At 39.6% G+C, this 12,231-nt stretch overlaps 1 protein-coding gene across 3 annotated transcripts in view; it reads right to left on the bottom strand.

The window, feature by feature from the left end:
• The window catches only part of LOC117421404 (amyloid-beta A4 precursor protein-binding family A member 1), a 103,984-nt gene that overhangs the window by 34,556 nt on the left and 57,197 nt on the right, over positions 1–12,231 (bottom strand). For all 3 annotated transcript variants that reach the window (XM_059025759.1, XM_059025754.1, XM_059025751.1), the window contains one exon: positions 9,107–10,807. In XM_059025759.1, coding sequence (XP_058881742.1) covers positions 9,107–10,726 — 1,620 coding nt within the window. In that variant the 5' untranslated portion in view covers positions 10,727–10,807. The remainder of the gene's footprint in view (positions 1–9,106; positions 10,808–12,231) is intronic.

The following is a 12,231-nucleotide window of genomic DNA, read 5'->3' as shown; positions in this document are numbered from 1 at the left end:
AGGTCACAGCATAAAACAGTTTTTGGAAAAGCCTCAGCCAACATCAGTTATGCTAGTATCCTTAGGAAATTATATGTATTGTCCTGCCCTTTTCAGCATGACATCCAGAAATGTGCCTAGCACTCTGGAAAAGGTGGATTGGGCTATCCCTCCAGACATTCCAACTGTGGTCTGAAAGGAACCAGAGGCTAAGTAGTGTAGAGAACACAGCATTTTCACATGTGCAGGGATAGCGGTCCTTAGATTGACTCTGGGGTCTAGCTCATCGCTCAATTCGCTTATTAGGTCTTGGATGACCTGCGGAGTGAGACGATAGTGCTTTAGCATCGCATCCTCCGGCATCCCAAACAAAATGACCCTGGGATTGAATATGCAGGGTCTTCTTTGTCTTGCCCTTCTCCTCCAAATGTGTTCCTGTCTCTACTCAACAAGAGCCAAGTGTCGCTGCATCAGGAAGTGTACCAGATCCTGCCCAATTCCATGCTCTTGTCTTCATTTGGATGCATTTCAATATAATTTTGGGGCAGCAGTGTGGAGTAGCGGTTAGGGCTCTGGACTCTTGAATGGAGGGTTGTGGGTTCAATCCCCAGTGGGGACACTGCTGTTGTACCCTTGAGCAAGGTACTTTGCCTAGATTGCTCCAGTAAAAACCCAACTGTATAAATGGGTAATTGTATGTAAAATAATGTGATATCTGTATAATGTGAAATAATGTATAATGTGATATCTTGTAACAATTGTAAGTCGCCCTGGATAAGGGCGTCTGCTAAGAAATAAATAAATAAATAAATAATTTTAATGGCTTAATGATGGCAAAGTGCAAATTTGATAGTGGGTTCAGAACACCAGATGAACACCACACTTTACATACAGCGCATTTTTTGCGGACAGTAAAATCCCACTTTATGGCTGTGTAACAGGGCGAGGAGCCCTGTATGTATTATTTGTTTGTTTATTTTTAGAACGGGGTCTCCCCCTCCACCCCTGTCCAGGTTATTGTTTTGTATTATGATTTATTTATTTATGTATATATGACGGCATAGCCGCATTGTTTGTTTTGTTATTGTTGTATTTATGGTTTATCGTTATGTGTAAATTTGACGGCATAGCCGAATGTTTGTTTGTTTATGTTTTGTACTGTTTGGTATTGTGGATGGGAAGCCCCATCCACTATTAAAAAAACCTTGTGCAGAAGGTGGCAATCTCCCGAATTAATTAAGTGATTAATTTGCTGCTAAATCGGGAGATGGTCACCTGCATATAAACCTGCAGCACTCTCAGTTCCGGGTGTGGGTGTTCAAGAGGAGGAACGATAGCGAGCAAGAGAGAAAACGAAACTTAAAAAGATTCCAGGATCAGTGACAGCAACTGCCCAGGCTGACCTGGGATCGTATTATTTTTGTGTTTGTGATTATTTTGTTTAAATATTTATTTTGCTCTGTGAGCACTGTGTTTTGTGTTTGAACCTTTTATTTTATTTCTGTATTTAAATAAAAGGCGCCCGCGTCTCTTTTTGAAACTGCAGTACTACCTGGTGTCAGTGTTTTGGTTCCTACTTCTGGCCTGACGTCACCCCACGACCACCCTGTCACAGGCTGCTAAACACAATTTACAGGAGCATTATGGGGGTTTTGCACCCGCAAATCACTTTGTACGTATCCTTACATCACCCCCTTTATGTCTCAATGTTTCTCTGAAAAAATCCAATATTCAAAATGTAATATTTGCCTATTAATGCACAGTATGTACTATCAGTAGAACATAACTCATTAACTGCAAGTAAGCAGGACAGTTATTGCGTATTGGTTCTAGCAAATCCAGTGTACTCTAATGAAAGAGGTTTTTTCTCTCTTTTGATACCTGAGTCCTGCTTAATTATTCAAAGCAGTTCTCTCTGTCTCTCTAACTTACAATAAATAAATCATGCTGTGGAAAAAAACTTCTCATAAAATGCAGTACAAAAGGCATTAAGGAAAATATAAAACTGAACGCTATCAAATCGTTTTAAAATAAAATTAAAAGTTGCTGAATGTTCTGTTGTCAGGGGTTATTATTATTTTTATTAAATTGCTTTAAAATCAGTTACGTTCCAACAAGGCATGCATACATATCCTCCCAGTTCATCAAATCAGTCATGTGATCTACATCCAATGCAAAATTGTATTCATTAAAAGCCAGAACTCACACAGAAGTTACCATGAGATTCTAAAGCTGGCATGCTGCTATCATTAAAGTACATAGAGCTAACAAAATTATTCAAGTAAATCTTACCTAATATACATTATCATCACTATGTAGATCTCATAATTCCCATATAAGAGATGCACACATGATGATTTAAAAAAAAAAAAAAAAAAAAATACAAAGACCATGTAAAATCATATTTCATATTCACCATAATGTGTGTTTCATATCTGAAAATGTGAGACCTCCGAAATATTGGGAATACATTCATAGTAGGTATGATTTACTGGAATTATTTTGTTACAGTATCTCTATTACAAGAGATAGTTTTGATTCTCAAAGTAACCAGTGGATAGATGTACAGCTACTGTCCAGGTTTTCACGATTCAAAATTGTGACACATAAAATAGCACTTCCTCCAGCATTATCCCCAGCATACTCACTGCTGTGCTCATGACACTGCAAATCATTTTACCATAAACTAGAGGTACTACAGTAGAAAACAAGACCCATTTTCTAAGGACATTAGGTCAGGGAAGTGAGTGTGTTTGTGTGTACGGAATGTGAGTTTACAGAATTCATCCAAGAAACTCCTTCGAGGGGCTCCCGAGATGCATTCGGTAAAGGCGCTCCGTGTGAAGAGCAGGATGCGCCCTATAGTCTGGATGTCGCCGGTTTGAGTCCAGGCTATTCTATTGCTCCCAGGGAGCGGCGCACAATTGGCAGAGTGCCACCTGGAGGGGGGGGGGTGGGGGGTGGGGGGGGTGGGGGGGGGGGTGGTGGCTGGGGGAGGGCTTAGGTTGGCCATGGTGGCACAACAGCGACCCCTGTAGACTGGCCAGGTGCCTGCGCGCTTGCCTGTAAGCTGCCCAGAGCTGCGTTGTCCTCCGACGCTGTAGCTTTGGGCTGGCTGCATGGCGGGCCTGCAGAGTGAAAAAAAAGAAGCAGTCGGCTGAAGGCACACGCTTTGGAGGACATCGTGTGTTTGCCTTCGCAGCTCCTGAGTCAGTGGTAGCGGTGGGCTGAGCCTAATTGGGTATTTCAAAACGGGGTAAAAATTAATTGGCGACTACTTCATTTATAAAAAAGGAAATCTTTTTAGGAATGTTTACACATAATATCTTACTGCTATTATTTGTTCCTATGTTTAATACAGCTTGCAGCAGTTTTTCCATGACAACCGAGACCTTAGCTTCAGTGGGCTATGGTGGTACATGATAAACAACAAGTGCTGAATTGGTAAAACTAATTCACTGTTTCGAGTGCTGTTAGGCAGTATTATTTTCTTTATAATTATTTTCTTTCCAATTCCACTTTGAGTTGTTCATGTCACTTAAAACATTTCTTCCTAATTGATACTTGTTCGATAACGAGATTCAATTAATTATTCATTTGGTAATTGGATTTGGTTTACGCTCCTTTGTTTGCTTAGTAAACTGTTAAAATGTTTGTCTCTCGCATTGTCTCTCGCATCAGAGTTTGAGTTTGAAATCCCACTTACACAGACAAAAGTGTCACTTGTAAGTACATAGTGAGGATTATGTTTTAGATGTAGAACATGAAATTGGCATTAGAAAAATAAAAATGTAAAAAACAAAGGAATGTGAACCAGGAACGAAGAGTAAAGTTATTGATAGGTTTTGCCAAACTTAAAACACACGACGACCTAAATATCATTTCCAGCGATCAGTTTTTGAGAAGTACATAACTGTAAACCTATGTGAACAGTGGTTAAAGCCAGAGTTTAAATCTAACATCCTTGTAATTGACAGAGATTTACAAAGTGGTGATGAAATTGCTGTTGTTCCTTAACCTGTCCAGAAGTGAAATAAAAATTTGAAGGGGGGGTGTTTATGTGGAAAGGAATTTTGTGGTAGAATACGAGGTAAAATTGTACAAGGGAGATACATGGGGTTTGAGATCTGTCCTCTGTACAGCTCTGAGATCTGTGTTATCTGTTTGACAATGTGGGCAATAATCCTTACACTATGAGTGCACTAGAACAGACATTTAACAGACTTTAAAGTTATAAGTGTAAAAAGATGTCAGGATGGTAACAATGAAAAAAAAAATTAAAGGTACATTATTTAAACAGGTGTAGCAACACGCTATATTTTTTTCAGAATCCTGCTATTTACTCTTTAAACCCATCCTTTGTTGTCGACCAAAGACAGTGTTAGTAACCCAGAACTGTGCAAATAGTTATACTGTATATAAAGAAGCTTTGTTGAAATTTGTAATTACGAAAACTTTTTTTTTTTACATTATGTTAATGTGTACTTGTATTACTGTTATCAAGCAATATGAATTGCTAAACTGAAATCGCAAGCTCTTTTCTAAGTGTAATTAACTAATTGTTGAAATTATTGTTGCGTAATAAAATGATATTCACTTTTCTGTTGAATTGTTCTGACTGTGGTTTTGTTGACGAAGCCACAGTTTTTTGTGGATTCGTAGCACAAACTGTGGATTTGTTAATCAACAATATATCTGTCCCACACTCCCCTTCTCTTCAAAGCCACACAGGCAGTTTTAGTTAGAAGATTAATTGAATCAATCAATCAATAAGATCAAAAGGGTGATGTCACAGAAATTGTTAAAGTGCAGCACATCAACACATTGGTGCTTATAACAAGAAACTGTTTGGTTTGATAGGGGGTGGAGGATTGAAGTGAACGGCTATGACTAAGGCCCTAGTGGTGTCACAGGTAAAGTATCGAATTTCACTGAATGTGCACTTAGTTATTTCACAAGTTGTGTGTATAGAATTTCAATTTTGGTTACCACAGCAAACACGAGTAAAGTAATTAGAATTCTTACCTTGAACATCATTTGGAGATTGCGCTAATCTCCACTTCAAACTATGTAGTGTCCTAAATGATTTCAGCCCCATTTAAAAATTAACAAAAATGACTTGTTGATTCAAAACTAACATTAAACTGTGTTTTGTTTTAAAGCATGAACATTTTGCAACTAAACACAAGCATATATACATTCCACTAAATATGAATTTATTTCTATTTATATTTTTGGATTGTTTCTGTGCAGTAAAAACCTGCCCACATACCGAAATGCCTTGCTTGTCATCCAGAGTTAAGGCCTCTACACACCAGACGGGATGCGATTTTTCAGTGGGTGATACGTTCGCAGTGACATGACCATACACGCCAGAAGCGACAGGCCATGCGACAGTTTGGAAAACTGCCAGATCAATAAAACTATAAAAAATTGCTATTGACAAAACTATGATCAAGACTGATATATATCTGTCAACATGATGTGGAAATTATGACGGTATTTCAATATATATGGCAATAAATCGTACATACTAGGCTTATCCAGTTCCTTCGAAATTGACTCCTATATATTGTCTTTCATATCTGTATCTTTATAATTTCGATGACTTTTGTCAAAAATCTCTGGGTATTTTTTCAACGGCAAGTATTATTTTTCCTCTGTCATTCACCCTGCTGGACCACGTGCATTGAAGCTGTTCTCTAATTGGTTCATTCCTTAGTTGTCGTATGACAAATCGCAAAAAAAAAAAGAATACAATCCTATTACTTTGCGTCGCTCCAGCGTCGCCTGTGGTGTGAAAGATACTTACACAGTTTTGCTTGTCACATCATGTTCGGTGTGTAGAGGCCTTTAGGGACAACAGACAATTATCGCTTGGCCAGTTTTGCAATGTTAGGAAAGTGTGGTTCTGCAGACCTCCACAAAGCAGTCAGTGGAAGGTCACTGCTGCATTCCTTTAAATAAAACTGGTAGCATTCTAATTCAGTTTTGCAGGCCCTGTTGAAACCAGGTATCGACTCTGCTAGGGGGAGGGCATCCAAGTTTAACCTATGTACTTGCAGGGGATCAAACACCCATACCGCTTTAAGGAACTGGTGTACTGGTTGGGTGAAACAGGGTTTTATTTTACTGCGATCGGGGTTGTAGTAGCTTGTAAGCTTATCTGCAACTTCAGTAACAGTTTTAATACATTTGCTTTGAATCACCTCCATCACTGTTTAAAACTCCTTGTAGATACTGCTTTATGCAATCTCCTGCAGACACATTTTTTGTTTTTTTTAGAGACATCCATTTTCTTGTTTGCAGTGTACATAATCACTGCACACGGCACTCACTTGCGTAACACTGAGCAGAGCTGTACAGTTTAGTTAAGGTGTGTTTGTTTTTTTTTAAATGAAATACTTAACACACATTTTCATTTTATTTTTTAAGAATATTAAACAAATTTTACAAAAAACGTGGTATTCGGCAGTCTGTGAAATTGCGATTTTCACAGGGCCTTAGCTATCTCTCATGCTGTTTCTGTCTGTGCCACTGAATATAGTGTACAAAGATATCCCATGACTGTCAGTGAAACCTTAAAATTAGAAGCAGTGCTTTTTGCAAATCCGAATTAACACAAAATAACACGAAATGTAACATTAAATGAAATAAAACTAAATGCAAATATAAAAATAAATAACACGAAAAAATCATTATAAAACAAATATAGAGTGACATTTTTAAATTGTGAGGTTTATACAGAAAATACTTTAAATAAATACTTGCAATGTTAGTTGTCAAGGCTCAGCCGTAACCATAGACACGGTCTGAAGTGAAAGGGAAGCTCTGACTAGCACTTGCACATATCCATAATTTGAAACGAGTTGTTTGGGAATTAAAATTGTGATGGAAGAGAAGAGACTTTTGTTTCTAAAATGCCTAAACCGTGCATAACAATTAAACAACACTGCAAAGAAGTTGAGCATGAGGGGATGTATGCACCTGACAGTGACCAAATAATGATTTGCAGATTTTGCAACTGTCTGGAAATATTTTTTTTATTTATTCTGTCTTCTTGTATTTTTATAGAGGGCATGGGCAGTATTTACTGTAAACAGGCAGTTCATTAAAAAGAGTGGGGGACTGTATGTTACCCTTACTGCCGCTAATGAGAAATTATGGAAACTAAATTATTTTTCCGTGCGAGGTCTGTTTGTCAAAATGTTTTAAAAAATCAGATAATGTTTTAAAAAAAAATATGTATGTAGTTAAAACATGATGTATACTATACTATTATTGATATACATCAATTTGAGTTGTTTTATTAATGTGTCTCTGTAATAAAACGACATTTGCAAAAAATAAAACGAAAAATTATAAAAAATAATTAAAAATAATTTCACGGGGCTCTACTTATAATGTTTATTCAGTGTCATGTGATGTGCTTCCAACGGAGGTCAGGTCAAACTTCTGCATTGCTATTTTCAGAGCACGAGGCTGTATTCTCTGTGTAAAAACAAAGTAAAACAAGCACACATTTACAAAATGGGGCATCTTTCATTGTGCTTCCATTGACCTCTTTCTACCTGGCAAATAATGACCCTGTAAAACAAGGGCTGTTATGGTTTAAATAACCTAAACACTATAGTGTCTACCTGCTCTCTAGCAAATATGCAGTGTAAGCTTAAAGGTTAAATCCAAAGACAAGGCTTTAAAGTGAACCAACATAATTAAAGAGCTATCAGGTGGCTGTGAGAGATTCACGGAAACTTTAAGACATTCTCTTGTAGTTGGACCTGAAAAGTGCTTTTATTTTTATTTTTATGCTGCTTCATGTTACCATGCCTGTTACTCAGGGAACTAAGTCCTTCTCTTTTTTTTCTATACAGCATAAACCACCAGATGGAGAAAAGGGAACGTATTTCAGCAGGTCAATTCAAATGCAGTATGTTCTCTACAGACTGATGGACAAAAGCAATTTTCTGCCTGGCAAGGCACAGCATCCTTCAACTGATATATATATATATATATATATATATATATATATATATATATATATATATAACTAACACCTCTAAACCTCTAAATCAATGACTTTTTTGAAGCTGATTGTTTTCAATCTATATTTAAAACTGTCTACACTTTTTGATCCTTTGTATTTCTCTCATGGCATCTAATTCAAGTAACTCCTGAAAATATGATAATGCTTTTCACAAGACAAGTAAGATATTGTTATTCTTGAACATAGCTGACTATTTACAGAACTACTTCTCGACTACATTCCAAGAATACAATGCAATAGAGAAACCTGGCAGCTAACAATGTGACACCTTGCAATTACAAGAATGTATTAGAACAACGTTTCAAGTCTTTAATTTACCAGAAATTAAAGGATATGTTTAAAATCTGCACAATTTGCAGAATGAAAGTATTTTCAGTCTTTTTAATCCCTGTTACTAATATATACAGTACAGTATACTGTCAAATGCCTTAAGGACAGCTCAATTTATGTACTTTTGTTGTGTTACATATACAGAATACAAACAAGTCCTTCAGGCTCAAATAAGCAAACGCATTCTATTACTTTAATATGTTTCACATTCAACTCCCAGTACATTTATTTTATTAATATTGACATTTGTGTTTATTGTTGATATTGTTTAGAAAAGGTTCACAAAAGACATAAAAAAAATAGAAATCCTGTGTATGGAGAACACAGTTTCTTCCTCTGTAATTCTGTATCACACACATTATTTATAAATAATGAAAATCGACTGAATTGATAATCTTTGCTGTTAATCCAGCATTTCTGGGGCTCAAAAAATAACAAAATACCTCCAGCAACCTGAGCTATTATATTTCTACAATACATACTTTTTTATATGACGGGGTCAAGGGGCGTAGAGAAAATACCAAGGGACACATTTATTGAATTCTTACTAAAATGCAAGCGTTTCAGTTTCTCCAAATGTTCAACAAAACTGTTCAGATAAACCAATAATCATTTTTAAGCACAAATCTGCTTTCGTTGTTTTTTTGTTTTTTTTTACTACGAGATTTGTAGCACAGGAAATAGAGTTTAGTGATCTAAAAAAAAAACCAGACTTCTCCCCTATAAAAAAAAAATAGAGGGAATGCTTACCTCTCCACCTAGTGGCCTTTGGTTGTCACAATCTCTGGTTGGACTGATGTCTTGTCTCATTACCCAGATGGGTTCCTTTGGCTCATCTGGCGTGTAGGGAGAGCGAATGGTCCTTGTTTTAACCTCTTCGATAGCTTCCTTAATGTCCTTGATAGCCAGAGAGATGGCGTCTCGTTTCTCCTTGCTGTGCCTCTGTATGGGCTGATCCCCATTAGGGCTGGTGGCTGAGTGCCTTGGGGGACTGCCCTCCTCCTCATCCTCCTCCTCCTCCCCTGCTGGCTTGCCCTCGTGCTCTTGCGAGTTCTGCTCAGACTCGGGCCTGTCCTCAGCAGCTCGGTCCAGACTCTGAGAGCTCATGCTGTGCTTGACCTCAGCCACAATTTGGTCAATGTCCTCATCCTGGTCGTAGCTGTCCATGCGGGGGTAGGGTGCGAACTCTGCTTCCTTCTCAGGACTATCTGACTCTCCGTCAGAACGCTCGTCATAGTGGTGCAGCCGGGCGCCCAGCACCTCCTGCCGATAGCTCTCGCGCTCAAAGAGACGGAAGCCGCTTCCCCGATGTTGGGGATCATCCCCCTCTGGTGGGGTGTCCCCAATTTCCTCATAAACATGCAACTGCAGACCATAGTCAGCATAGGGTTCTGAGTAGGGCTCCTCTCCCTCCCCAACACCACTACCCCCTCCATCACCCTGCTCCCCTTCATTGCCATGGAACAGCCGCTGAGTGTAGACGTAAGCCGAGTAGGCTGCATTCATGGCCTCCTCATTTTGTTCGAGAGGGTGAAAGTGTGGGAGTCGGTTCAGAGGGGGTGGTGGCTGAGGCTGGGGCTGGTAGGGTCCCCCGTGCTGCTCCGCCTCGGCACTCTCTGTGTACTCCTCCGCCTCAGGACGGTAGTGCATTGCATAGGCATTTTCATCCTCCACCGCCTCCTCTCCCAGTGCTGTCTCTGCCTCCGCTTCTGAGGTCATCCCCATGTCTCCCTCGGCTCTGTCTGTGTGGTTGTGGAAGCCGCTCTCGGTGCTGGCTGACCTTGCAAGCCCCAACCCCCCTTCTTCCTCCTCCATCTGCTCATCTTCTGCCTCTGGTTGCTGTGGAGGTGGTGGTGGAGGAGGTGGTGGTGGGGGGGGTTGTGGAGATTGCTTCTGTTCTACTTCCACCGTGTCAGCCTCTCTCTGCTGCTGTTGCCGCCTCTGCCTCTGCTGTTGAGCTCTAATCCGAGCCTCCCCGTCAGCCTGTCTACGGTACCGGGTTGCTGCCGGTCTCTGCAGCGGCTGTTGCTGCTCCACCTCTGTGTCCTCCTGTGGCTTTCGCTGCCCTCGAACACGGGTCCCCCTTCCTGAGGTGTCAAACCTGCGGTACCGGGCTGCAGGTGGTGGCTGTTGTTGTAGCCCAGCCTCCTCGTTGTTGTTGTTCTGCTGCTGTTGGTGTGCTCGCCCCCGACTGCTCTCCCTCGCCGCTGTAATGTCCTGCCTGCGGCACTGGGCTGCAGGGATAGTCACAGGGATGGTGGCGGCGTGCTGCTCCTCCTCTACACTGGGCTGCTCCAGGTCAGCCTCCGCGGCCTCCCCCCTGATGCTGCTGGGCTCCTCCTCCAGCTCTGCCTCTTCCTCGTGGTTCATAGCTGGTTCAGGAGTGTGGTATGCTCTACACTGAAGGCATTCCCTCTGCTCCACCACGAGACATACAGCACAAGGCACAGGCTGGAGGGAGACAAGAGAGCATACATGTCAAATAGGACAGTGCAACATAAATAATGGCTGCAACACTGACACCTTGTGAGGACGGTCTATTACAGCTGTATTTATATAGTATACATCTGAAGTACAGTAGAACCTCAAAGTTACAAACATCTTGGGAATGGAAGTCTGAAATGTTCGTAAATTGTGTACAGCTGCTATCAAAACTCTTAATCTGGTGAATAATACAAGGATACAGCACAGTAATACAATACTTACATTGTTATGGTTTGAAAGGCTTTAGAACTGTACTATTCATAGGAAAAATGCTACATTTATCTTTCCATTCTAATTGTAACTGTAGCAAAAACACAGATTTAAATGTCCACAAAAACAAAGAATGTAGTGCTTGTCTTTTTGTGTTTTTTTTTTAACAATATGCATTAATGCAGCTTGCTGATTCTCAGAAGATGGACCAGTCACAGCGCAAACGTACCACAATTTGCATTTTCGTTGCGACAGTTCGGAAAGTACACATTTTGTCGTATGCACTAAGAGAAAATATGTTAATGAAAAGAGCCGCAAAATACTAATTTAAATACTTGTTGCGTCTTAGCAAGATCTCTAGCATTGCAAGAGTTGTGCGACATTGTTCAAATAAATAGTGGGAGCTGAGTTGTGGTTTGCTGCAGCAGAGGGTACCTGAAGGATAACGTCTATACATGCAAGGGTGCAAGAATCAAAATAACACTGTTTTTGTTAAAAGTAAATGTCATCTGTACAATGCATTCTGTTCCGTCTTCATTTTACCTATTTTAATACTGTTTATATATATATATATATATATATATATATATATATATATATATATATATATATATATATATATATATAGCTCTGGAAAAAATTAAGAGACCACTGCAAAATTATCAGTTTCTCTGGTTTTACTATTTATAGGTATGTGTTTGGGTAAAATTAACATTTTTGTTTTATTCTATAAACTACTGACAACATTTCTCCCAAATTCCAAATAAAAATATTGTCATTTAGAGCATTTATTTGCAGAAAATGACAACTGGTCAAAATAACAAAAAAATGCAGTGTTGTCAGACCTCGAATAATGCAAAGAAAATAAGTTCATATTCATTTTTAAACAACACAATACTAATGTTTTAACTTAGGAAGAGTTCAGAAATCAATATTTGGTGGAATAACCCTGATTTTCAAGCATAGCTTTCATGCGTTTTGGCAGGCTCTCCATTGTCAGAGCAGAAGGAAGCAAGTTTTCTTCCAGGACAACCTTGTACTTGGCTTGATTCATGCCAAAGCTGCCCGATTCCAGCCTTGCTGAAGCACCCCTAGATCATCACCGATCCTCCACCACATACATTTCACAGTGGATGTGAGACACTGTGGCTTGTAGGCCTCTCCAGGTCTCCGTCTAACCA

This window comes from Acipenser ruthenus, chromosome 1, assembly GCF_902713425.1.
Source record: "Acipenser ruthenus chromosome 1, fAciRut3.2 maternal haplotype, whole genome shotgun sequence".
NCBI lineage: Eukaryota > Metazoa > Chordata > Actinopteri > Acipenseriformes > Acipenseridae > Acipenser > Acipenser ruthenus.
This window is presented reverse-complemented; position numbering and strand designations above follow the sequence as displayed.